At 42.9% G+C, this 24,898-nt stretch overlaps 2 protein-coding genes across 5 annotated transcripts in view; one reads left to right on the top strand and one right to left on the bottom strand.

Moving 5' to 3' along the window:
* Window positions 1–24,649, bottom strand: part of DNAJC12 (DnaJ heat shock protein family (Hsp40) member C12) — a 37,682-nt gene extending 13,033 nt beyond the window's left edge. Inside the window, exon 1 of one of the 2 annotated variants that reach the window (XM_068416533.1) lies at window positions 24,572–24,649. The gene's annotated coding sequence lies outside the window, so the exon portion shown is untranslated. Of the gene's footprint in view, window positions 1–1,374; window positions 1,819–24,571 lie in introns of those variants that run through there. The other variant, XM_068416534.1, reaches the window with a different exon arrangement.
* On the top strand, window positions 2,234–22,033 carry SIRT1 (sirtuin 1). Of its 3 annotated transcripts, none has more exons than XM_068416531.1 (10): window positions 2,634–2,713; window positions 3,666–4,023; window positions 5,411–5,527; window positions 6,679–6,920; window positions 8,187–8,339; window positions 9,072–9,219; window positions 12,468–12,547; window positions 16,877–17,063; window positions 18,454–19,014; window positions 19,952–22,033. In XM_068416531.1, the coding sequence occupies exons 2-10, from the start codon at window positions 4,005–4,007 to the stop codon at window positions 20,272–20,274; spliced, it is 1,830 nt and encodes a 609-aa protein (XP_068272632.1). In that variant the 5' UTR covers window positions 2,634–2,713; window positions 3,666–4,004; the 3' UTR covers window positions 20,275–22,033. The 3 variants fall into 3 exon arrangements, with proteins under 3 accessions (XP_068272631.1, XP_068272632.1, XP_068272633.1); XM_068416532.1 differs by lacking the exon at window positions 2,634–2,713 and adding an exon at window positions 2,916–3,266; XM_068416530.1 differs by lacking the exon at window positions 3,666–4,023 and having other exon boundaries at window positions 2,234–2,713.
* Window positions 24,650–24,898: the final 249 nt, after the last annotated feature.

The raw sequence follows: 24,898 nt of genomic DNA, 5'->3' as shown, positions 1-24,898 counted from the left end.
CCAATAAGTTTTGCATTTCATGCTCCATCCTTGTCCCCATGCATGCTCAGAGTTGCAGAAATAGAAGAGGACCTAAGTGCTACCAAACTGACTTCCCGATTTAGGGGCAACTGCTGCAACACCATCATTAACATGTATAAATGCTTGCAATATTAGAGTCAGCTTTAGGATCCTCGAGTCATTTCCTCACCAATACCTTCACAGAAAGCTTTAGATCCACACCTATATCACACATTTTCTTCCTTAGAATGCAGTCTTCACATAAATAAGCACTAAAACAACAATATTAAAGTCACACTTCTCCTTTATATGCCAACAGAAGCATCTTGCACATGCTTTTTAAGAAATCTGAATCTCGCCTCAGCTTCAGGCTGAAGGAAAAGGAATGCTTGCACACAAATTTGCACAGAATAATAAAAACGTTCTGATTCACATCTGGTTACTTCATAGCTTGTTTCTGAGAAATAGGCGGTGTGAGAAATGGCATGTACATCTTTTCAGGGGTTTTTAATACCCGAAAGAACCAGAAAAAAAAATCCCCCCCCCCAATACATATACCATCTATAAAGTCAGTTATCTATAAAATAATTCCTTTTGACGCAAAAAAAACCCCATGTATCAACAATTTTAACTCAAAAGTTTTTTTAAAAGCTGTTATTATCAAGGCCTGCAAGGAGGAAATTCTACCTGTCTTATGTTGGTCTTGCCACTAAACTTAGGGATTCAGTTGTATTAAATTCACTAAAACTATTCTGCAAATAGTTTGTGATGTTAAGCAGTAACGTTAAAAAAAAACAATATTTAAATTTTTATTCATGAAATTAGATCAAAATTCTATGTTGGTAGAAGTCCCAGGGAAGTGGCTGAGCTCTATCCAGACAAGACTTCCAGGCAGAAAGAGAACCACCTCAGAGAAAGCCCACGCGTGGTACCTCTGTATTTACTACACGGTGATGGTACACAATTCAGCATCGAGGCCGGCCACTGAGGACTGTCTCTACAATTTACCTAAGAGGAGAGATCGCTGGAAAACCACAGGTCACCACAGCTACTAGCTGTGCACATCCCACCGGGGAACGCTGACGGGAAAAGGAATGAATTTGTGAATGCCATGAGAGCAAATCCCAACACTTGCAATTTACCGTCAGGTCTCTCCTACGCTACGCAGGCTCCGTTCTTAAAACAGCCGTTGCTCAGATGGGTGCTGAACTCCCCCAAAAACCTTGAGTAGCGCAGGAGCTCAAGCACCACGGTAACACGTTTAAGCACCCCTACCCGAAGCTCGCCCTGCCGGTGCCGGGCCTGCCCCGGGCCACCCGCAGCACGCCAGCGGCCCGGCACACGCTGTAACCCTGTCAGTGTGTCTCTTCTTACCCTCAGCTCTGCTCTGTGTTTACAGAAAACGAGGAGCCGCTGGACCCTCTGGGGAACGCCACCCGACCGGCAGCCGAGCTCAGGGCAGCTCGTACGAGCGGCCCCGGAGGGTTGCACCTCACCGGGCGCTGCACAGCCACACGGCAGCCCGACCGGCGGCCTGTGCAACGCGGAGCCTGTGCCGAGGAACACCGTTTGTTCCGCGGGAAGATGCGGTCCCTGCCCGATACTCTGAACACCGTCACGGAGAGGCCGGGGGTTTCCCAAGCGGCTTGTGACGAGGGGAACACCGAGACCCGCGGAGCAGCACCGGAGCCGCCATTTGCCAGGCGCGCTGCGCGGTGAGTCTCGGGGCGGGGGGGGCGGACAAACCCCACAGAGAGGGGGTTCCCCTTCCCGCCGTGGGCGGTCACCCCTCCGCGGCAGCCGGCCTTTCTATGCGTGACGCCGCGGTAAGGAGGAGGCCGCGGCGGTGCGCGGGGGCAGCGGCTGCAGCCAGGCCAGGCCCGGCCCGGCCCGGCCCATCGCGCCGCTCGCTGCCCCCTGCTGGGCGAGGCTGGCGCGGGGACACGCGGCCACGTGACGCGGAGCCGCCATGGCGCGGGGGGGAAAGCGCCCCGGCGCGCGGGGGCTGAGCCGGCACGGGCGTCACGTGACAGCGGCGGCGCCCCCGCCCCGCCTCCCCCCTCACGTGATCCGGTTTGTTGTTGTTGCTGCCTCCGCGGGGCGGGTGCCCGCGTGGGCGGCGGCGCGGTCACGTGCCGAGTTTAAATCGCTCCCTGGGGTGGGGGAGGGGGCCGCGGCGGAGGCGCTGCTGCGCGCTGCGCCGGGCGGGAGGGAGGGAAGGAGGGGGGCGGTGGTTCCTACTCCAAGATGGCGGACGAGGAGGCTCCGCTCCTCCGTCCCTGCGACGGCGGCCCCGGCGGCGCGGCCGACAGCGCCCAGCCCGCTCTGAAGCGCCAGCGCCTGGATTCGGAAGACGGCGGCTGCGGGCGGGGCGCGGCGCCCTCCCGACGCCCGGACCTGGGCGCGGGGCCGCCGCCCGCCGCCGCCGTGGTGGCGGAGCTGCCGGGCGAGGCGGCGGCCGTGACCGCCGATGGCGGCGGCCGGGCGGCGGAGGAGGAGGCGGCGGAGGACGAAGAGGCGGCGGCGGTGTGGAGCGGAGCGGACAATAGGGCCGGGCTGCGGGGCCTGCCCCTGGCGGAGCCGCCTCCGCGGCAGCGGGGCCGGGGGGAGGGGGCGGAGGCGGCGCCCGGCGAAGACGCGGCGGAGGCGGCCATTGGCTGCAGGCGGGCGCAGTGTTCAAACGGGGCGGCCGAGGCGCCGGCCCTGCATCCCGGTGAGGACCCCCTCCCTCCTCCCCTCCTCCGCCCGGCCCGCCGGCACAGGCCGCGGGCCGCCCCCTCGCAGCCGCCGGCCCGGCCGCGCAGCGCGCCCCGGGAGAGGCGGCGGCTCCCTCCTCCCGGCGCGGCGCTCGGGGCCGGCTCCGCGCCGGGTCTCCCCGCGGGCGCCTCGCCGCGGCAGCCGCCCCGGCCCTCCCGGCTGGCGATAGCCCCGCGTCGGGGCGGGGGAAGCTCGGTGTCGGCCTGCCGCGCCCCGCGGCCGGCGCTGGTCTGTGCCGGCCCTGGGGAGAGCGAACGGCGCAGCCCGCGGTGCTCCCGGCGGGGCCATCACCGGCGCCTCTCGTCCCTTAACCGTAACGCTGAGCGCGAACTCGAGCGAGCTGCTGCGTCCCGTTTTCTAAACCTAATCAATACTAATTCTCATGAGTCCTTGTCAAAGCCTGTTGCTTCTTGTGCTGGGCTTCGCAGAAGGAGATCGACTCGGCTCCCGTTTCTGAACACGCTTATTTTGCTTTGTTGCTGATAAGAAGTTATTAAAAACGAAAAATCGTAAGCCCTGTTTCCCTTTCACAATTTCTGCCGTGATAATTATTTTATTTCTATTTCTTGGAAACTGGCACATAAAGCGCAGCAGCAGCAGCGGTCTTGACCAGTTCTTTAAATAACTTAAAATTCCAGTTTTGGTTAAGGTTTGCGTGACTGCAGCACAAAACTAAACTGTACTCTTCTCAAAAGTCTCTTTGCAGATCACGTTTGAAGCGTACTGTTTGGGCAGTATCAGTGTGAAAGTACCTTGCGCTGCATTATCAGAACAGATGGGTTTTGAGGGGGTTGGTTTGTTTTGTTCTTTAAGGCAGTGCTTTGGAAAGATTTCTTAAAAGGTGTAAGTAAAGTCTTTATGTGTTATCCTGGAATGCAGTTAAATTTATTTTACCTTTAACTCCGTAGTAAAACTCTACAGAAAACTTCTGCCTGTGCAAAAGCAATCGAGAAGGGAACAGAGCTGTATGATAAGCTTGGAAGAGCCTTGGTATTTAAAAACTTCATTGGAAGAGCACAAGAGTGAAGCTACTGATCTCTTATCAGTGCCTCATGTGAAGCCTTTTTGCTCAAGTTACTCAGATCCTCAGGCATGTGTTGCTGGGGTTGCCCCGTTCCGGGAAGCGTGCCCTTTAGGCCTTTGAGGAATCCAGTGAATACATGGGGAGTGCTACAATTTAAACTGTTCCTCTAGCCTGCCTGTATCTGTCACAGGGTTTCTCCAGTACAAGACAACGTGACCTGTATATGATGAGTCTGTCACAGCGTAAGCTTTGATTCTTTATACAGTAAACATAAAGGTCGTTTGAGTACAACTTGCACTCCGTGCTTACTGGTGTGTACTAATCAACTTTTTTCGTCTTCATAATGCTTTTTGCATAATCTGTTCACTGACTTCGTGCATGATGAGACGGAAGTGAAATGCTGTAAATACGTAGATTAATAATAAGGAATAGTAACGTCAAAAGAGCACCTGTGGTCTCAGAAGAACAAGGGAGCAAGAACAAAAAGCAAGTTTCTGTCCTCTACCTCTTTCCATTCTAATCAGAATAAAGTATTTATGCCAGCAAGGGAAAGAACAGGACAACACAATCTCTGAATAAAAAATGATGGTGTTTTGTGGTGGTCTTTATTAAAGTAAAGGGAAATAACCTAGCTAAAGTGTTGTAGGGGTTCATTCAAATAGAGATTGAAAACTCTTGTAGTGATTCTTTGCTTTAGAGAGCATGACTGAAACTTGTTCTCCTTTGCTCAGTCTTGGATTTTCAACAAATTAAGCTACGGTTGCTGTGTCTATTTCAAATTAAAAAGCCAATAAAAAATGTTAGTAGTCTATATTCAAACAAGCTGCTCATGTTAAAATTTAGATTTCCCCTTAAATGTTAGCTTAGTAATGCACGCTGTAAGGCAAGTATCTCGTCCTCCTTTGGACTCCTTCATCTAGATACAGTTAGGTTGAGTTACCCTGGCTGAAGGCCACGAGCTGAGCTGAAGTAACTCTGTGGTGCTCTAAGCCAAACCCAGCTACAGGGTAAAAGGGATGAGATGACCTTAGTGAAGGTGGTTCAAGGTAGCGCATTGTCACAACTGAAATATAAAAGTGTGTATGTGGTCACCTGCTGCAGCTCAGCTGCGAGACAACAGCTGAACAACGTTCTGTAACTCAGTTGTATCCAAATGTGTATTTGTGGGTTTCTTTTAAATGTTTTGCTCTTACAGTCTAGTCAGAGATTGGTGTATAAATGGTGATACATTTTCATTTTATCCAGTTTCTCAGTGAGCTGAATGATGTGAGAATTGTAAGAGAAAGGAGTTTTTAATTGTACTTTTAAAACATTGCTGTTTTTTTTAAGATACAAAATCCTTAATGCCCAACACTTTATAGAATGAAAATTTCCTAAGGTCAACATCCAGCCCACTGAAGCCCAGATTTAAGATAGCAAATCCCGCAGTAAACCTACTGAAGGCTTGAAAGCATATCTATAAACTCAAAAAAGGTAGAAATTTTCTGTGTCTAAGTGACGAAACTGCCTATTTGTAATTCATTGCAGTCAACTTTAAAAGCATACAATTTTAGGTTTTGTGACATATTTAAATATACATCTGTGCCATCTGGCTCAAGCGTAATCTGTCATTGTTGTGCTGTCTTGCAGATAACTTCCTTCTTAGTGATGAAATCATAGCCAATGGTTTTCACTCCTGCGACAGCGATGAAGATGACAGAGCCTCACATGCAAGTTCTAGTGATTGGACCCCAAGACCACGGATAGGTAGAAGCCTATATAATGTTCTTAGATGGTGTTTGCCTTTAAACAGTTAATTCTTCACAGTCTTCAAATGATTTCTTCTGTTGCAAAAGAATGGCAATTACTGCTTTTGAGCAGCTTAGAGTTGTTGACTGTACTCTGTATCTTATTTTAAGGAGTTTAAAAATGAACCTCTTTAAACTTGCTGTATTTTGATTAAAATTGTCGATGTCTCTTTTTGTGTAGGTCCTGCCGTGATCCATATTAAAAGCATACACACAGACTCACTAAATTGAACAGATTGATGGCATATTTCTAGCCTATTTACTTAGCATCAGTTCTTTAAGGAACAAGAAGATGATTCTTGTATGATTTTAGCCAGTCTGTAGGGCTCACTGTCCTAGGCGTTACATCAGTTTGGGAATTATTAGTATGCGTATATATTGCATAGTAGCAGCAGAGAAGTTAAGCACAGCAGTTAGGAACTTGGTAGAAAGTTCCTAAACATGTATAACAATTGTTTTCTTTATATGTACTGTAACTAGCCTCAGTACCAGCCGTTTGGGTCCTCTTGGTCAGGTTAGCTTCTTAAGATTTACCTGTTTTTCTTCTACTGCTCTGATCTCGAGTGTTTCTGGGAGGATTGATTTGATGGCTGTGGGAGGTCATGTCTGAAATCATTAGTGTTAGACAACTAGAAGAACAACAAAAATCCATGGATGCGTGGCCAGATTTGTCTCTTTAGAGTCATGTTTTATAATATGACTAGAAAGTATATGCATGTTTGTTGTCTCTTCAACTTATTACCGTAAATACCTTACAAAATGTTGGAAAAATACAAATGAAGCCACAAAACGGAGGTACCTGGTGAAAATCTTGTTGCTAAATAAGTGCACCTCTAAGAGCCATCGTTTGCTACAAACTGGGATTTCTACCTTGACTGACTTTCTATGAACTCCTTAATGGATTAACATAAAATAATAATAAATAAGTAAAAACCCTAGCTATACTATCACTTCAGAATTTAGACCAAAACATACAGGAGTTTTGATGAATGAAGCATTAAACTGGATTAATAGAATTGTAGTAGTAAGCATTAACAAATGGGATGATGAGCATCATAATCTGAAATACTTGACTCAATTTAAAATATTTATATTTTTTAATTTTCTTAGGTCCCTACACTTTTGTTCAGCAGCATCTCATGTTAGGTACAGACCCACGGACAATTCTGAGAGACCTGCTACCAGAAACAATCCCTCCACCTGAACTGGATGATATGACGCTGTGGCAAATTGTTATAAACATCCTTTCAGAACCACCGAAAAGAAAAAAACGAAAAGATATTAATACTATTGATGATGCTGTGAAACTTTTACAAGAATGCAAAAAAATAATGGTCTTGACTGGAGCTGGGGTACGTATTGCTGCAATGACACTGAGAGAATATATAGACGGTTACATTCTTACCCAGAGCTTTACAGCACGCTGATGATGTGACCCTGACGACGTTCGTAATCAAATAATTGTGCTAGATGGGAAGAGGAGGCTCAGCTGCCCACTAGAACGATGCACACTGCAAGATGGAGCTTAAGTTGGAAATTACAAGATCTCTCTTCTTATAAAAAACTATTTGTAAACATATAAATGCTTAAACAGTTGCTTCCATGCAAAATAGTTATGGGATAAGACCACATCTGCCTGTTCCGAAACATTTTCTATCCTAGTCATTTTTTCATTTGAAACAAAGGTAATGATTTTTTAAAATAAAATCTCAGTGGATCTCTTAAAATACCTGATGGAGCTAGAGGGACTGGAAGAATAGGACACCAAAAAAAAAGGGGGATGGGGGGAGAGGATTATAAGGAGAATTTAATTAGATTTCAGTAGACTGAGTTTTACTTTTAACATGTGCCGCTCTATGATGGCAATAAGACTGATCCCTCACTGGTTTACTAAAGAACATTTTTAAACCGTTGTACATTTGCAGCTTTACACCTGTGTACCTGATCATGATACAGAAGTCAATCATTTTTTGCTTCTGTTGTTCACACACAGAGGGTGTGGCACCGTTCAGAAAAGATGAGCAATTTGAATCAGGTTGTCAGAAAAGCACCGCTCCTTCTGTTACCCAAGCTTGCTCTTTCTAGAATTGCTATCATACACCTCTTTCTCCTCCTCTTCCCATAGTGTTTTGGGGTAGTCTGAGACTATACAGCCTAGTCTACTCCAATGCTTTGATAAACAATGTTTGTTTATCAAAAGGAAGAATCTGTTCCGCATTAGCATGCAAAAAAGAAACAATCAATGAACACTTACTAATCAAATTTATGCAATGGTATTTTAAGTTTTTGTTCACTTACAAAACTTCCAATAGTAAAAGTAAGTTCTGGTGTCCCATTACTGCCTGTATGGATTGTACTAAAGGGTTTTTTTGGCCAGTTGTCAGACTTTGTTTCTGTGCTGTGTCTCCTGCTTGTGATTTGGGAATTGTTTTATTGGTCCAAAGAAAAGAAAAAAAAAGAAAAATAAATACAGAGGACCCAGACACGTTTTGTTCTTAATGTCTCTGAGCGGTGTGAATACACAGAAATGTGATTTCCCAAACAGTTTGTATCATAGCAACTCTTTAGAGCCGAATACGTAGTTTTGCTTATTTCAGATTGCAAAAAATGTATTTCAGGTGTCTGTGTCTTGTGGAATACCTGACTTTAGATCACGAGATGGCATCTATGCGCGCCTTGCTGTAGACTTCCCGGACCTTCCAGATCCTCAAGCCATGTTTGATATAGAATACTTCAGAAAGGATCCCAGGCCATTTTTTAAGTTTGCAAAGGTATGGCTTTCCAGCCGTTCTCATCTTGGTCAGTAACGGCAGGTAACAATATCAAAATGCATAAACCAGATATGAAACTATTCTGTTAACAAAGTGGTGTCTTTGTCTTGATCTAATGTAAAGGCTCAGCATCTACCAGGCACAGGGGAACTGCTCTGCTAAGCCACATGGTTTTAATTTGATGACTATTGTAACTGGCTAAATTGGCAAAGCTGGTCTGAGTACTACCTGTCTTCCCCCTGATACCCAATGTCCTTGTGCTTTCTGGGCTTCCAGCTTCTAGGAGCGGCTGCTGCTAATACTGATGAGTAAAAACTTCTTATCCCAAGCCAAAAACACCAGAATCCAAATTCCTCATGAAATGTCCGTCTGACTGCAGTTAAACCATATATGTGTCTAATAACAAATATTGAGGTTCCTTGACACAAAGGAAAAAAAACTTTCCTATTTCATAATTCTCAAAACCAAAAAAGATCTAAACTTTGCTTTTATGCTGTATGAAGAACAAAATACCAAGTTCCACATGGAGCAAGTCATCCTGACATGATCAGAAGCTCAGCTGTTGAAAGAAGAGTAGGATCTGAGAGAAATGGCACCGTGCGAAGGGAGTGACAACATAAGTGCAGACATAATCATTAATTGATAATATTTAGCTCTATGTGAATTGCTGCAGTTGGAATAAAGACATTGTGTATCCATTTACACTTTCTAATGTTCTTCTGAATTCCCTAGGAAATCTATCCAGGACAGTTCCAGCCGTCTCTCTGTCACAAGTTCATAGCTTTGATGGATAAAGAAGGAAAACTGCTTCGCAACTATACGCAGAACATAGACACATTGGAACAGGTTGCAGGAATCCAAAGGATAATACAGTGTCATGGTTAGTGGTTTTAGTTTCACTTCTCTTATTTTATGCGTGGGAATGATTTTTACTAGTGCATGTGACAAGGTAATCACTACTGGAATTAATTTTTTGTTTTTCTTGAATTGGTATCTCTTGGCAACAAATATTCTGCTTTTAAAATGCTGAAATTTTTTTTAGGTAGCCTAAGTATTGAAATCAGAAGTGTTTCAAGTGGAAATACTTCTTTCAGAAATCATGCTTGATAAATGGTGGCCTTTGTGTATCAGTGAAGATCCACACCCCATTCACACAAGCTTAGACCTTAACTTTTAAAATGTATTTGGTACTTCTTTATATTCCTGTATGAGAACATAGTGTGGAAATCAGTCTTTTCATAGGTCCCTCTCCCTGTCTATGAAGGAAACAGAGTTTGGCTGTTATTTGATTCTTTGTTTAGAATATATTCCATTGAAATCTTAAAATATCCTGACACTTCAGTGACTTTACGTTATGTATAAAACATATTGTAGATTAATCACCAGTTCAGTTCAGTTGAACTGAAGTTCATCTTGTTACACCTTCAGTGTCATACACATTCTGTAATTACGATACCAAATTAAGTGGAATCTCTTAATGAGTTGCTTGATATGCTTTCCATTTCCAAGGACTTGCAAAGATCAAGCTAAAGGCCAAGGATTCATTTTTAAGGAAAGGATGCAGAAAATTAGTTCTTAAAGTGCACATTTGGATCATTTAGTAGACTTTTGGCAAATAAATTGTTTAAAAGCAGCATTGGCATGTTTTTAAGACCTGTCTGTCTAATTCTGCCTTTTCCAGGGACCAAACTCACTTGGTTTCCTTATCTACAAAAATTAGCTCGGTGCCAGATTTGTCAGTTTTCTTTATTTAGACAGAGCAAACATGTCATGGTGACCAGACAGCACACAACAGAATCCTACCTGTCGAATAACCCAAATCTAGTGCTCATTTCCAGTTGTGTTTCGTGTGTCATCCACATTCTTTTGGTTGTCATTCTGTATGAGGTATTTATCATGCACTTTGTGCATGGTTGTGTTTTTGCACCTCACTGCCACACTCAAGCTTCCCATTTTTTCAGTTGCACACTACAGTAATTAGATTTCAGGCCATCTTCAGTGTATGTCCTGTATAAGTTGATTTTAAATTTTAAAAAATTCTTTTAAAAAATGCTATGGACTGAGATTCTGAGGCCTTTGGAAATTAGCAAAGGTTGTTTTGAGCATACCAAGCTTTATCTGACGTACTGTTATACTGCACTTTAACAAATGCTAGTTGAGTAATGGTAGCGGCTAAAGAGAAACTGAAGCTCGTTATGGAAGGGTTCACACCGCTGTATTTATTCTCTTTTTTGTCTAGCTGTGGCAATGGCAAGTTAATCAAGAGTGTGCCAAATGACAAGGAACTTGTAATGATTTGGGGAGTTCATATATGAACCTCTGAACCCATTTCATGCTGCAGACCTACAGTAAAGTTGCTACTATGAAAACTACTGTATCTGAGATGCATTTTCCGAATTTAAAATGGCTGTTGCATTCAACCAGCATGTCTGGAATTAGATCATATTCCTTGCCTTTGCTGTAGCTGAACGATCAGAGGAAGAGGCCTGCTGGCTACACACGACTTGTGCATGGGGCAGCATAACTTCTTGATCAAGTCCTTTTGACTGTGAAAAATAACTCACAGAGCTGCAAGTAGGTAGCAACAGATGCCTCAGACAGGGTTAGGTCTGCTAGCCTGACAGACATGTCCCTAACGCACTGCATAAAGGACAAATTACTACTACAAACAAATTATGGTGAGGCAATAATAACTGTCATACTTCCTGTAGTCTTTGGAATCCCTCAAGTTCTTGGGAGTTGCAATGCTGAGCAGGCGTTGCAGAAGCTGTGTGCTTTCCAGGCCAGCAGCAATTAGCAGACCTGAACCGCCAGCTGTTCATAAATGATCTGCTCCAAGTTCTTCCGTGCTTTCACTCTCTTTTACCCAGACACAATATACCCAAAGCATATGTTGATATTGCACTTAGTCCCAGAACCCCTTCATTTAGGGGTGTGTTGGTTGGCTGCTGTGTGTAGCTTATGAGCAGAAAATGTCTTTGGTTTGGGTGGCTTAAAATAATACTCCAGATAAAGTTTTGGTACCAGAGGTTTTTACCTGTTCCTAGCTTCTGCAAAGCCTTCAACATCTTAATGGTTACCTCTGTAAAAGTTTCCTTTTGAAGGGAGACTTTCATACCCACCCATACATTACTCAGTCACAGGGCTTTCTTACTGCCCTCATATCACCATTAGAGATTGGAGCACTCCAGACTTTTACAGTATGACTGGCACATTCCAGGGCAGGGTCAAAAAGATCTCCAAATTATTTTTTTAAGCCTTGTTTCATGGTTAGGAGAAAACCTGTCAGTTTTTCATTTCATTCTTCAGCATTCTGTCAACTGCCAGCATTATTCTTTCCACAGATAAAAGCCCTTGTAGGCCTGTCCCTCCTGGACGTGTGCGCACCAAAAGGCTGCTCGAGTTGGCCACAGTGACTCCACACTGTGTATTTTCATGTGTGTGTTAGCCACCTGGTAGACTTTCCCTTTAGACACACAGACACAAATGCTCTACCAGATACTCGGGCATCGCCTTCAGCTGCTTCAGAAACTACCAAGTGGCTGGATGGAGCAACCAACTGCACACAGTCTGGCCAAATAACGAACATGGTAGCTAAGCTGGATACCAAGTTCAGAGCAGTATTTCAATTTGAATAATACAAGTGTAACTTCTCACTTCTGCTGAAAGGAACAGCACTGCTATTTAGTTACCTATAGTGAAGTCTTTACTAATGCATTTTCTTAGTTATTTTGCCCTTTGGTAACTACAGTTTCTTGAGTTCATGTGGGTTCGTGTCCTGCCACTGCTGTTAGTTGTGTGAAGAGGAGAAGGGAAGGTTCTGTTCTTTCTGGTCTCCCCTCTGTGTATGTGCTTGCACAGACTGGGGGAGTGAGAGGACACAATATAATTTGTGTCGACATGCATGTGGTATATCACTGCTTCTAAAACAAGATTGCTGCTGACTAACATCTAGAAGAACTACTTCCAGTACTACAAGTATCTTATCTTAATTCTACGTTACTTTTTAATGACTGATCTTTATAGCACTGCAACATAACAGCCTTTGCGTCCAAACAGCTTGGGCAAAAAGACCAAATCCGAATGACTGAAAATCCTTATTTCTACCATACGGGTTTTTCCCCTCAGGTTCCTTTGCAACAGCTTCCTGCCTGATCTGTAAATACAAAGTTGATTGTGAAGTTGTTCGAGGAGATATTTTCAATCAGGTAAAAAAATTTACTTTAACTCACTGCAGCTTTCTAGTAAGTAATTCTCTCAGATAAAAAAACGAAACACCACTCTTGGGTTGCTTAAGAGATCTGCTTTTAAAAGGCTACATATCTTTGCATGTGTTTCATAAAAGCACCTATCTGTATTTTAGCATTTCCTCTGGTATTTAAAAGGATAATCAAATACTATACTGCAAAAATTAGGTAATGGGAAAAAGCAGAAAACCATAAGAGTCTATTTTTAATGGCAACTCCAAGAAAAGCAGATGTTAAAATGGTAAGTAGAAAGTTGGATTTATACCCGTTTTAAGTTCATCTGAGCTCACAGTCACACTGAGAAACCATTCTTAGCTATTTATAACATCAGTTGCTCTTTGAGCATTTACCTACATTAAAAATATATTTAAACAGTAGGTGATACACGGAGAAATTGCTAACTACAGAGCAGCTTCTGAGCAAGGAAGAGGATCCAATGACGTCTGACACGTGCTTTCTAGGGCTTCTGAACTATTCCATATTCCAGACTGCCCACATCTGGGTGCGAAGTGCCCCACGGCCAAGGCAGGAGTTAGTTCTGCTCTGTCAGAGCAGATGGACTTTTGGCTTGGCCAGACCCTCTTTGCCTTTCTTCCCCTTCTCTTGAAGAAACAGAGATGATTCTCTGATCAAAAAGATCTTGTTTATACCAGTGGAAGGGGACTCTTGTTGTGCGGGCTCGTGTGTTTTTGATAAATGCTTAGAATCCACAGTCGCAACTTTAGATCAGAAACATGGAAGGGATGTAGATCTGACAAGTATTACATTTGGAACGGAACTCGATGAAAGCCTTTCAGAAGAGAAGTTTGAGTTAAAGCTTTAAGCAATGTGAACTCATCAGCCTGAAGCTTTGTGACGCTGAAATACTGAATGTGAAATCTGGTTTACTTTGCGATTAAGATTATGGAGAATTTTGTAATCTTACAGATGTTTGCTGCTCCTTTACCTTCAAAGCCAACTGGTTGGATTTTAGGGGTTTTTTTTCTTCTAAACAACCATTCCTAAGCATTCTGTAATTTTCTGGTTGGATTGCTGGTGGTCAGGACTCCTTTTCCTAGCAACATTTTAATCATTGTACATTTATATGCTGAACAATGCTGAACCAAACTTCTGGCCCGATGGCCCGTCCCTGCTGGTGGTCAGTAATGGAAGCGTGGGGGAGTGGAGAGAAGCAGCCTGTAGCAACACTTCTGAACAATCAGAACAAAGAGGGTTCTTGCTCCTGAGATGAGACTGAAGGGAGTTTTTTTACACTCAGTCTCTCAGCCCTGATCTTACAGGACTCTTGCCAGGTATATCTTTCCAGGGCAGGCCCTAGCTGTAATACTGAATTATTTTTACAATGCAAAATAAATATGGTTATTGCCAAATATAATTTCACACAACAAGAAATAGCACTATCAAAAGAGAACATATCCGTCCTCCTTTATGCCTCGACAAAAAAAAATTGTTCTGTTTGCCATCATTATCTTTATTCCATAGCCTGCATTTCCCAAACCAATGCTATACAGTTTCTTTTTCTGTTGCCTCTCTAGAATATAGAATTTGGTTCCTTAGATATCAAAAGAAACCTTTTCTGTACTTATCAAACCAAACACTGCCCATTTCAACAGCTTTGTCCTCTAACAAGTCCCCCTTCACAAAAATGGTTTTGGCACCTGGATCCCAACAGACAGCCCCGTTTCTAGTCTCTGCTGTCCTCCACTGTCAGTTGTACTTGGCCCCAGGTCTTTAGTTTCCCCTAAAAATACCACCTTTCCTTTGCTCTGGGCCATCCCCTGATGGTCATAAGTGCTTCACAAGGAAATCTAGCTAGCAGCTTTCTGCCAGGATTGCCTTTCAACATGTTATAGACTGAGAATTGTTTGAGATCATCTGCTTAGAAAACCAGCAATTTCTTGTTGCCGCTCTTCATTCTTCTGCCATTTCTAAGATAACGTGCTAGTTCCCTGTAGCATGATTCTTCCTCTTGGTTGCTGTACACAACCATCCTTCTGGATGAGAAGCAGCAGCAGTTATAAATCACACAGATAGAACTTCTGAGTAAAACAATTGCCAGTCACTTCCAAAAATAGCACTTTTACTTCGCTTTTGACTATTTTAGGCAGCTTCGAGAAATAGTGAGAGGGTCTCAGATGTAGGAAGAAAAGGCCCAAGAAATGGAAAATATGCACCAGTTCTTGGATATTATTAAACCAACGTAATCTTTACTAATCTCGTCTTGATATATGGATAACATCAACAGACAATGAGAAATCCCGTTTCTCTTTCATTAGACAAAATACATCAGCAGAGGTGGTGGCGTTTGGGGGGAGTGCTACTTTTGGAGGGAAAGAGGACCCTAGGCAGTTGAGTGGCCAATTATCTAGCTTTAACTTCTTGGTATCAATTTCAGCTCTTGGAATAGATCTTCCCCCTTACTGACGACCTTTCTGAGGATTAGCAGAGAAGCTGGTGAGTCGTGTAGTGTTGAAATGCATTTATGGGCCCATTACAGTGGCTCAGATGATTTGGACAGGGACATTGGTTGCTCTGCAGAGATCTATTAAGTCACAAGTCATGGGACTTCCTGTGAGAAATGATGCAGAGTTAATATTACTTGGTCTCTTTAAATCAAAAGTTAGAGGTCATTTCATCTTCCTCCTAATACAGAGCAAATTATTTTCCCTCCCTAAGCTTCCAACTGACAGCTGAAGACATCAACAGAAGAGGCAGCAGGATAAAAATTTTCAGAGAAGTTTAAGCTGTTTGTGTGTTATGAGCTCTCTTTCTAGTATGTAAAGATCCAAGGAAAAAGTTCAAGATTCATTCTACCCATCTGCTCCTTTTGGGGGAATTCTTTAGTTGTTTCCCCTTTAGCGTGGGGTTACTAGGTGCTCTTTAGCTTGGGTGTGTGGTGAAGGTTTCCTCCATACCACTTCCTGGTTCTGGTGTCGTATTGCTTCTTCCACATCCCTCCCACAAGGTTGTCTTCAAAGAAGAATCAAATTCTTTGTTCAAAGACTTAAATTTTTGGGAAAGGTCCTTTGACACTAGAGGAAAGCCTTTTACTTGTGATGTTTTCTCACATGGAAAGCATTGTCTTTTGCCCTACTGCAGGCATCCATAAACTCGTTCTTTGATTTAAACTTTCTAAGTTCTGTAGTACCTCTCTGCGTATATTCTGTGTACAAGAGGGAGTTGTTATGCATTTAAATGCCAGTTGTCATTATTTTCCTATTCCAGTAGGTAATATACATCTCTTTACACAGCACTAATTTGCTTGTGATCACTGCTATAGGACTGCAGATTTAGCTCCTTAGATTTATTCTGGGGTATCATGTTGTAACACTACAGCTGAGAAGACTTGAACTATTTGCAAGAAAAATTGCTCAGCAGTAATTGAAGTCTTGTCTGTACATACATCGCTCACCTTCTTGCTTTTCTTCTCTCTGAAAAAGTCTTGGGAAGAGGTCCCATAGATCAGAAAATCCTCTGGTTTCAGGAGGAAAGGGAGCCTCCTTCTCCACAAATGTAACTCTCATCCACTTCTTGTAGTGAACAAGGATTCCGCTCTGGTTTTGGAGGAATTGGAAAAGTTTAAAATGGCGAACGAACAGAAGTTCTTTCCTATGTTCTTGTCCTGTGTGCTTTTTGCTAGCTACCTGCTACAGTGCCATGTTGCTTCCTGGGTATAACACACATAGAATGATAGAATCATTTTAGTTGAATCATAGAATCATTTTAGTTGGAAAGGACCTTTAAGATCATTGAGTCCAACCGTTAACCCAGCCCTGCCAAGTCCACCACTAAACCACGTCCCTAACATAAACCCTTTCGGAGGAGAGGAGAAAGTAGAGAGGTAAAGCTGTACAATATACTCTCTGATTAGGAAGAGTTTTATATCATATCCTATAATGGAAACCGACAGTGAAATCTAAGTTTTTGCTCTGATTAAACCAAGAAAAATATATTCCTACCAAATAGGAGGTAATTACCCCTCGGTGCTGAGCATGCCTTCTGCACTTGGGCTTAGTTGTCAGGTAAGAACTGTGGTGTAGATCTGCGTGGTTTCTCCCTTTCGACTTAAGAGGATTCCTGCTTTGTTCCTGCTGTAGTTTTATTTGTGTGCAGTTGCTGCAGGCTAGAGTAAGAAAGGTACTTGTCTGTATATCCACAGGAAAATGAAATGAAGAAATAGCACTGAAATGTCCTTGTCTTTTGCCAAAAGAAGTCACTGTGAATTGCTAAAATCTGAGGTTTTCAAGGGCGCAGCCTTGAATTGTAGTAACAGAAGCTGTTCTAATGCAGGTTGTACCTAGATGTCCCAGATGTCCACCTGACGAACCGCTCACTATCATGAAGCCAGACATAGTGTTCTTTGGAGAGAACTTACCAGAGCAGTTCCATCGCGCCATGAAGTACGACAAAAATGAAGTTGATCTCCTTATTGTCATTGGGTCTTCACTGAAAGTAAGACCAGTAGCGCTGATTCCAAGTAAGTGACTATCTCTGGTAATATTTTCCTCCAAAAATTTGGATCAAAAGTGGAATTTGCAGTTAAGAGCTCTAATAAATGCTTTTGGCTTGATTCAGGGAAGTAACTAGATTAAGCATCTAGTTTTCTAAGATGAAAACTGATTGCCTATGTAAAGCTGAAATGCAAAATAGAGAAAGTAACAAATTCGAAGTGCTTTTTCTACACTGCAGGCAGATCTCAAGGTAATGAAAAACTACTCTCCTAAAACTTGAATGACTTTGTTCTGAGATTCAATTCATTTCTCTCCCTGCTTGCAATATGCTTTCAGAGTTACGTGAAAGATTTAGAAAGGAATTGTCTTTAAAATGATAAATGTAGGATCAAAAAATCAGATCAAGTAAATCAGGTTGTACATCAGGTTGTACAACAACATGTACAACTCCATGAGTTGTAGCCTATTTATAAATTAGTACTAAATGCTACACAGTGTGCATCATATAGTGTGTGACCATTTGGGCCCTTAGCTTTTAAAAGTGATACAGAAAAACATCTCTGCTAATACGTTACAGAAAAATGCCCTTCAGGAAGGCTGAGAAAATACCATGACAGGTGATTCATTTGCCTGACTGCAAAACTTACTGGTACCAAAGAAATTATCTGCCCACGTAAGCCTGAGAAGGACACGTGCGCAGCATCTGCTATTAACTGGGGCCAGTACCGCATCCATGGCCTTTGCAATAACATCCTCCTCACTGCACAAGAGGCAGAGCCTTGTGTTTAGGCTGATGGGAAATGCATAAGGACTGGGAAGTTAGGATCTGCTACAGAAACCACTGCTCTTTGTGGCCTACAACTGGATTTCATGAGTTGGTTATTTGAGGAGTCAGTGCTGGGTTACCAAACCGGTGGGTTTTGGAAGCCTAAATGTCAGAACTGGGCTGAGCAACCCTGTACAGCATCAATTGTACCGGAAATATTTTGACCCAGTTAATGGGATGTCATTTACCAGCAGTACATGCTTCACATGCACTTAAGGACATAAAACAAATGCACAAAATCATCACAGTTCTTCTAAGAGATCACAGTACCAATTTTGATAATCATTTAAACACTTGATGAAACGTTGCTGCAGTCAGTATTTCCATGCATGTGTTTCTTCGCGATGGAGTAGAGGAACACTTTTTACTGTAAAAAATGGGAAAAAAGTCTGGCTAGGCTACAGTAGGCATAGCACCTCCTCTGCTGCTGTTACATTTGAGATTTCTTTGTCTTCTCCTGAGCTGTCTGTTTTGGTCTTGTTGCAAGTGAACACAATGAAGAGAAGTCTGAGGAATCAAACTTCCTAAGTAGATCTCTGCTGAGAGTAAAACTGAAGTGACTTCCTTTAAATTGTCTTCTCTATATATAGGTTCCATCCCCCATGAAGTGCCTCAGATCTTAATTAATAGGGAACCTTTGCCTCATCTACACTTTGACGTGGAGCTTCTTGGAGACTGTGATGTTATTATTAATGAATTATGTCAAAGGCTAGGGAGCGAATATACAAAACTTTGCTACAACTCGGTAAAACTTTCAGAAATAACAGAAAAGCCTCCGCGAACGCACAAGGAGCTCGAAATGCACTCGTCTGAGCTACCGCCTACCCCCTTAAACATTTCAGAAGACTCTAGTTCACCAGAAAGAATGACTCCACCAGATACCTTGGTGGTGTCTTCAGAACACCCAGCTGAATGTAAGGTAGAAAACTGTGATCCTGCCTCAGAAACTAAAGGGACCTGCGCAGAGGAAAAGCTTCAGGACACGCAAACATCGTCAGAAAACCCTGAAAATCCCACTAGTGAATTAATGAACTCTGAAACAATGAAGGAAAATGGCTCTAACAACGGAGAAAATAAAGGAAAAAATGAAATATTGAGGAAGTGCTGGGTAAACAGATCTGCAAAAGAACAGATTAGCAAAAGGCTGGATGGTAAGTGTTAACTCCTTTCAGTAGTTTGCATTTTTTGGCTGAGATGTTTATTCTAGACTTGCTTGAAAGCAATAAGTAAGTTACCCTTGAGGGAATCAGTGGGTTTTGGTGGTTATTTTTGTTCAGACAAGTGTCTACATAACTCATCATTATATCATTTATTTCTTATCAGAGAAGCCGATAGGAAAACGTCTTGTATCATAATAGGTTTTATAATCTGTGATTACATACTCCCTAAAAAGATCAGAGTTTAGGAGGTTGAAGGTAAGTATCAAAAAATAAATAAGTTTCTAACATTTTCCAATGTGTTTTCAGAAAAATTAGTTTGATCCTCAGGTGTCAAGAAGCTGGTCACACTAGGTCATGCTTTGGTATGGCAGCCATCTCGTAGAGCTGAATGATGAAGTCATGATAGTTGGGTTGAAAAGCCAATCTCACAGCTGAGGCCAGGCACGTTTGGAAGGAAGCTTTAGGCTTGCCAGGGAAGCCTTCCAGTATGCAATCTCTTACCTGATGTACGAGTTACCACACTAGAACATCCGTGTGGGGGAAGAACCAGCTGTTAAACTGCAACTTTCTGAAGCAAAGGCTGTTTTTAAAATTTGTCAAGTACTCTGTGCGGGGGGTTCCCGTTCTGTTACAAGTAAAGGAAATGTAGCTGTGAATAGGTGCACCAGGGAAAAAAGCTGCTGAACATTAAATGCTCTTTTGTGTCAAAGGGAGGGGGAAGGAAGAATGCTGAGCTTTCCAGTGAAGCATTTATGTGCTGTTCCTAATGATACATTGAAATAAAGGCGTTTCTAATGTAACCTGATCTGTCAATTAAGTTTCACTGTTGAAAATAGATACATACAGGTACCTTCTAAGCAGAAGTCTGCAAGATCTTGTATGAATAATTTGTTTCAGCCTTTCATTGACTTTTGAAATTCCGTTTCAGGTACTCAGTATCTATTTTTACCACCAAATCGCTATATTTTCCATGGTGCTGAGGTTTACTCAGATTCTGAAGACGATATCATATCTTCGAGCTCTTGCGGGAGTAGTAGTGAAAGTGGTTCCTGTCGTAGTCAGAGCTTAGATGTGGAGGACGAGAGTGAGATCGAAGAGTTTTACAATGGCATAGAGGATGAGGATGCTCCCGAAAGGGAAGAGGAACCGGGATTCGGGGAAGATGGAGTTGAACAAGACGAATCGGCAGCTGAGGAATCAGCTTATACAAATGAAGCTGCAGGGACTGATCATCCAAGCAACAAGTTGTAAAGTGATCCCTGACTGGTTACAGGAACTTTCCACCAGCATTAGGAGCTTTGGCATGTCAGAATGAATGTTTACGTCTGAATTTAGAGCAACAAAACCATAAGGATGTAGTGTTTATAAACAACTAAAACAGATTTTCATGCTTAGTTTTTTACCTTTTTCAATAAAATTCTATTACTGCGCACTCAACACTAACGCATCTTTTTTTTTTTAAGGTACTAGGAATATCTAAACAATTGTCACTATGTTCACTTTCAAGTTCATCTGTCTGATCAGGCATCTGTGTATATAATACATATTTTTTGCTTAACGAATTTCAGCTTATATTATTTTTAAACAGTTTTGAAAAAGCCATTGGAATGTTAAACTAATATAAAGGGAACAGCTAATTTAGACCAAAGAATGGTATTTTCACACCTCTTGCTTTGTAACCGTTTGTTTTATTTAAAACCTTCTTGCGCTTCTGCTAAACTTTCCGTTCTCGCCTAGTCTGTCATTAAACACTGGCATTTTGTAAGACCTACTGTGGCAGCTAATTTTTTTGCTTTAACAGTTACTTTGTATGTTTGAGACATACTTCAATGTGAGTAGGTAGTTAAATGGAAACAAGGCCGCGAGCACTTGAGAAATCCTATGGTTTTTAGGCTGATCAAGAAGTGCTGTGAAAATGCTTCGGTACCTGAGTTTAATACTGCCTCTGGACATGAAGCAATGTTGACCTTGGCTCCTTAGCAAGTCTAAAACTGGCATTTTAAACAAAATGCATCCCTCACGGGCAAAGTTTTTCACGTTGCATACGAAAGTCAAATATAGCGCAGCTTGCATTAAAAATAGCATTTGATAAATTGCCAAGGCTCTAACGTGGAAGCTAGGCTGAGTTCAGAATGGTGTTTCTACCAGCATGTGAGAAGGCACAAAAAAATAAGCTCTTCCTTTATCCTGGCAACAAAACCAGGAGAAACTAGCTCTGCTCTCGAGAGCCTCTGCTTCCACTGCTGAGTGGATCAATAACCTAACCTGGAAGCACGCTGGTTTGAGGTCCTGTCTTAGGGTGGGAAAATAATTTTCCACCTGCTAGTTCCCCTGTGCACATTAAAAGCAAAGCAGCTATGCGGATCCTTACATTGCGTTTCCAAGTGCTAGGCTGCCTTAAAACTGGATGTTGCGAATTTCTAAGTGCAGATTGTTTCCAAGCCTTTAGAACTATTTTGTAAAATTGCACAGTGCGGTAGTAAGTGAAATAGCATTTTTTTCTATAAACCACTTTTTCACCATTGGCCCAAATGAACTCTACGATGTAGATTATTCATATACTTTGCTTTAATATTTATTGCATTTTGGAAGATGTATAGTAGCTGTTCTTCGAACATAAGATACATCAGTTAATAAATATTTAAGAACAGCCTCCCGTATTCATCAGAAAATGTTGGCATGTTGTCTCATTGTCCAAATTTAAGACAGCTCTTATTTGGCTACACTAAAGAATGCAATATGTTTAGTTTTCTCTTGCATGTCACAATGTATTAGTTTGTGCTATAGGAGATATTTTAAATTGAAATACTTTGTTTTAAATTATTTTTACAGTGAGGATTGTTTTCTGCTCTTTTATATTGTATATAGTGTCTTTTATGTAATCTACTGGCATATGTTTTGTAGAAGACTGTTTAAAATCACTGGCTATCTTCCTGCAACTTTTGAAATACAAAACCAGTGTTTTATACTCGTACACTCTGTTCTAAAGTCTATTAAAATCATCATTTGATTTCTGGTTTCTGTTAATTTCTAGTTAGATCTTAAAAACTTAAGATATGCTATAAAGTCAAGGCCTACCCCAGATGATGTAAGGCATTATATAGAGTATTATACAGAGTAAATTATATAGAGTAAATGGCTTTTTTCCATCTGCCCCTTGGGAAAAAAAAAAAAAAAAGCCGGAATGAAGCCAGCCTGCCCTGCCTTTGGTAAAAGGACCTCCTACACCACAGTGGAATGCTGTCCTTCAGCTGCAGCTGTACTGACCCCCCACACACTGCAAAGATCCTCTACTGTTGGCCAGGGCCCAGGTTAACTGGTTTTCTGCTGTGTAACACCTTACTATTTTGATGATTCCGCTGTACTTCTGAACCACCACCCCTCAAATATAAATTACATTTGTATTAGGCAAAAAAAATTGGTTATAAAACTTGCACACTTGAGACATGGAATAGAGTATTAAAAATACCAAGAATTTTTTACACAGATGTTTCCCTATCAATTGCTTATTACTCTGAAAGGACTTGAAAACATTTTTCCTCTAGAATAAACCAGCTGCACCTTTTTCTACACCTAGATGAAGAAGTTCTGCTTTTTGTTCTTTCTTATGTCTTTGCCAATATTATCTGAACAGAAGAGTAACCCTAAACTACAATGTGTCACCCCATACCTCCATTTCACACACTATCCTTTCCCTGTAGTGAAGATGTCATGTTTAAATGTTGTTTAAAACCAATCACAAGGCAAATGATGGGGATGAGGAAACATTTGCTATCACAGCTCTCTGTTATCCCCAACTGTTCAGCATCTTACATGAAATTCGTCTGGAAGCATGGAAGAGCCTGTTCAGTTCCAGCTGTAATCTGTAGCATCTCAGAAAGGGACATTACTTATTTTTCTCATAATTTGCATTACTACCCTATGAAAGCATCTTAACCCTCTTAGTATTTATATTAAATAGACGCACTGAAAAAAAGCAAAGCACAAGCATTTGTTTAACAAGACGGTGCCATTCCCCAGCCCCCTTCCAGCCTGTTTTAACTCACTAGATACAATAATGACCTTGCAAAAGTATTTCAAGTGATGTAAAAGAAGTCCGTATTTAAAAAAATCTTGTAATCATCTTTTCTTAATGGCCATGTATTTTCTACGGGTCTGTCTTGAATCCAGTACATTTTTAATTAGTGTTTTTTATTATGGAAAATAATGGTTTTAAATGCATGACAGCAAAGTCTCAAACCATCAAATTGGGAGAGGATGTGAGAATAAAGAATTTGAATGAAACCAGCATTAGAATCAATCTGAAAAACTGGAAAAAGTTTGAGAAAAAGGAAGACACAGTTCAGTACCTTGAGTTCAGTATCTATGCTTAAATACCAAATCAGAATGGTCAAATCTGAAGGCAGTTGCAATTACTTGCATAATACACTTATCTACAGAGTGACTGGAGAACAAAATCCAGTTCAAAATGCAGAATTTCAGGCTCAAACAGCTGGCCATGCCTATGGAACAATGGGCTCTAGACTACCTGGAACTAATCAAGGACAGTCACGGAGCCCTCTTTGCTCAGCAGTTTTGAGAAGACACACAGGCTGCTAGGACTTAGTAGGAAAAGTAATAATGATACTAATAATGGTGCATGAAGGGAAAAGAGTTGCTATTTGCTTTCCCAACATAAGGCCCGAGGACCATTCAGTTGCAGATGCAGGAAAGCAGAGGCAATGAAGCAAACCATCGCACACGGTGTGTGGAACTCGCTGTGGGAGCTCCAAGCGGCCTCAACAGGAATGGGACAAAGTCAGGTGGGACAGGACTACAGAAGCTCCTTGAGGAGGATTCCAAGGAAAAGGGTATTTTCCTTCCCTTACACTCTCCTGTAAGCACCTGGACTAGCTACAGGTGGAGACAGTTTGCACCCCAGATTAACCCAGTACAGCAGCTCTCCTGTGAAATACCAAAACAGAGCTGTGCGACACCTATTTATACCAGACCTTTTAAACAACAGACCAAGCAAACACAGCCTAAGCACGCACTCATCCTGCCTTGGAGACGGTGGAAGCAGATACATGACTGCAGATCTTTAAAGGACCAAGTTTCCTAAGAGACACAAGCCCGAGGGCTCCGTGACTACGGGACTGCCGGTTTTACTCTCACAGACTGAGATACTCTGCCGTCCCTGCAAACCCCACTTCAGCCCCGCACAGAGCAGCCCCTGCACCAGCAGCACCTGTGAAGGAGCCGCTGACAAAGCAACTACCTGCAAACTACAAGTTAAGTAGTTTATACGCGCCTAGTAAGTAAGTTTATAAAAGCCACAAAGAAACGCAATTCCAAAGTCCTTAAAAACAACATACAAACACATTTCACGGGGGTTTTGTTATTTTGTTGTGATTTTTTTTTCACTCTGTACGATTATTCTTAACGCTTCCAAAGAGCAAAGCGCTGCTTCCAAGCACAAGCCTGAGCCGAGGGAACCCCCTTCCCCGCAGTAGGCGGGGGGCTCCCGCACAGACACACCGTGACACCCCCGCACCGCCGCCACACTTACCGCCTCCGCCGCAGCCCCACGAACCGGCGGGCCGGGACCCCGCTGCTGCCCGGGCCGGGCCGGGCCGTGCAGGGCACAGGGGCCCGGGGCAGGGGCCGAGCGGCCGCCCCGGCGCAGCTCCCCGCGGGGTTCCCAACGCTCGCCCCCGGCAGTTACCTCCGGGCGGGGCGGTGCTTGGTGCGGGGCCTTTCGCCAGCGCGGGGCGCGGTTTAAGGCTGCGCTGCACCCTGCGGAGGGGCGCGCAAGGGCGGCGCGGCCCCAGCTCCTGCCGCCCGAGGGACCGGGCGGTGCAAACACGGGGGGTGCGACCCAGCGAAGCTGCCCAGC

This window comes from Nyctibius grandis, chromosome 20 (assembly GCF_013368605.1).
Source record: "Nyctibius grandis isolate bNycGra1 chromosome 20, bNycGra1.pri, whole genome shotgun sequence".
NCBI classification, from domain to species: Eukaryota; Metazoa; Chordata; class Aves; order Nyctibiiformes; family Nyctibiidae; genus Nyctibius; species Nyctibius grandis.
The sequence above is the reverse complement of the archived record's forward strand: the minus strand, read 5'-3'. Positions and strand labels throughout refer to the sequence as shown.

What these genes read in the sequence shown, in the direction of transcription:
- SIRT1 (XM_068416530.1), top strand. Translation starts at nt 2,248, where the DNA reads ATGGCGGACGAGGAGGCTCCGCTCCTCCGTCCCTGCGACGGCGGCCCC. An exon ending in TGGTCTTGACTGGAGCTGGG is followed by an intron (nt 6,921 to 8,186) that starts GTACGTATTGCT and finishes AATGTATTTCAG; the next exon opens with GTGTCTGTGTCTTGTGGAAT. An exon ending in AAGGATAATACAGTGTCATG is followed by an intron (nt 9,220 to 12,467) that starts GTTAGTGGTTTT and finishes TTTTCCCCTCAG; the next exon opens with GTTCCTTTGCAACAGCTTCC.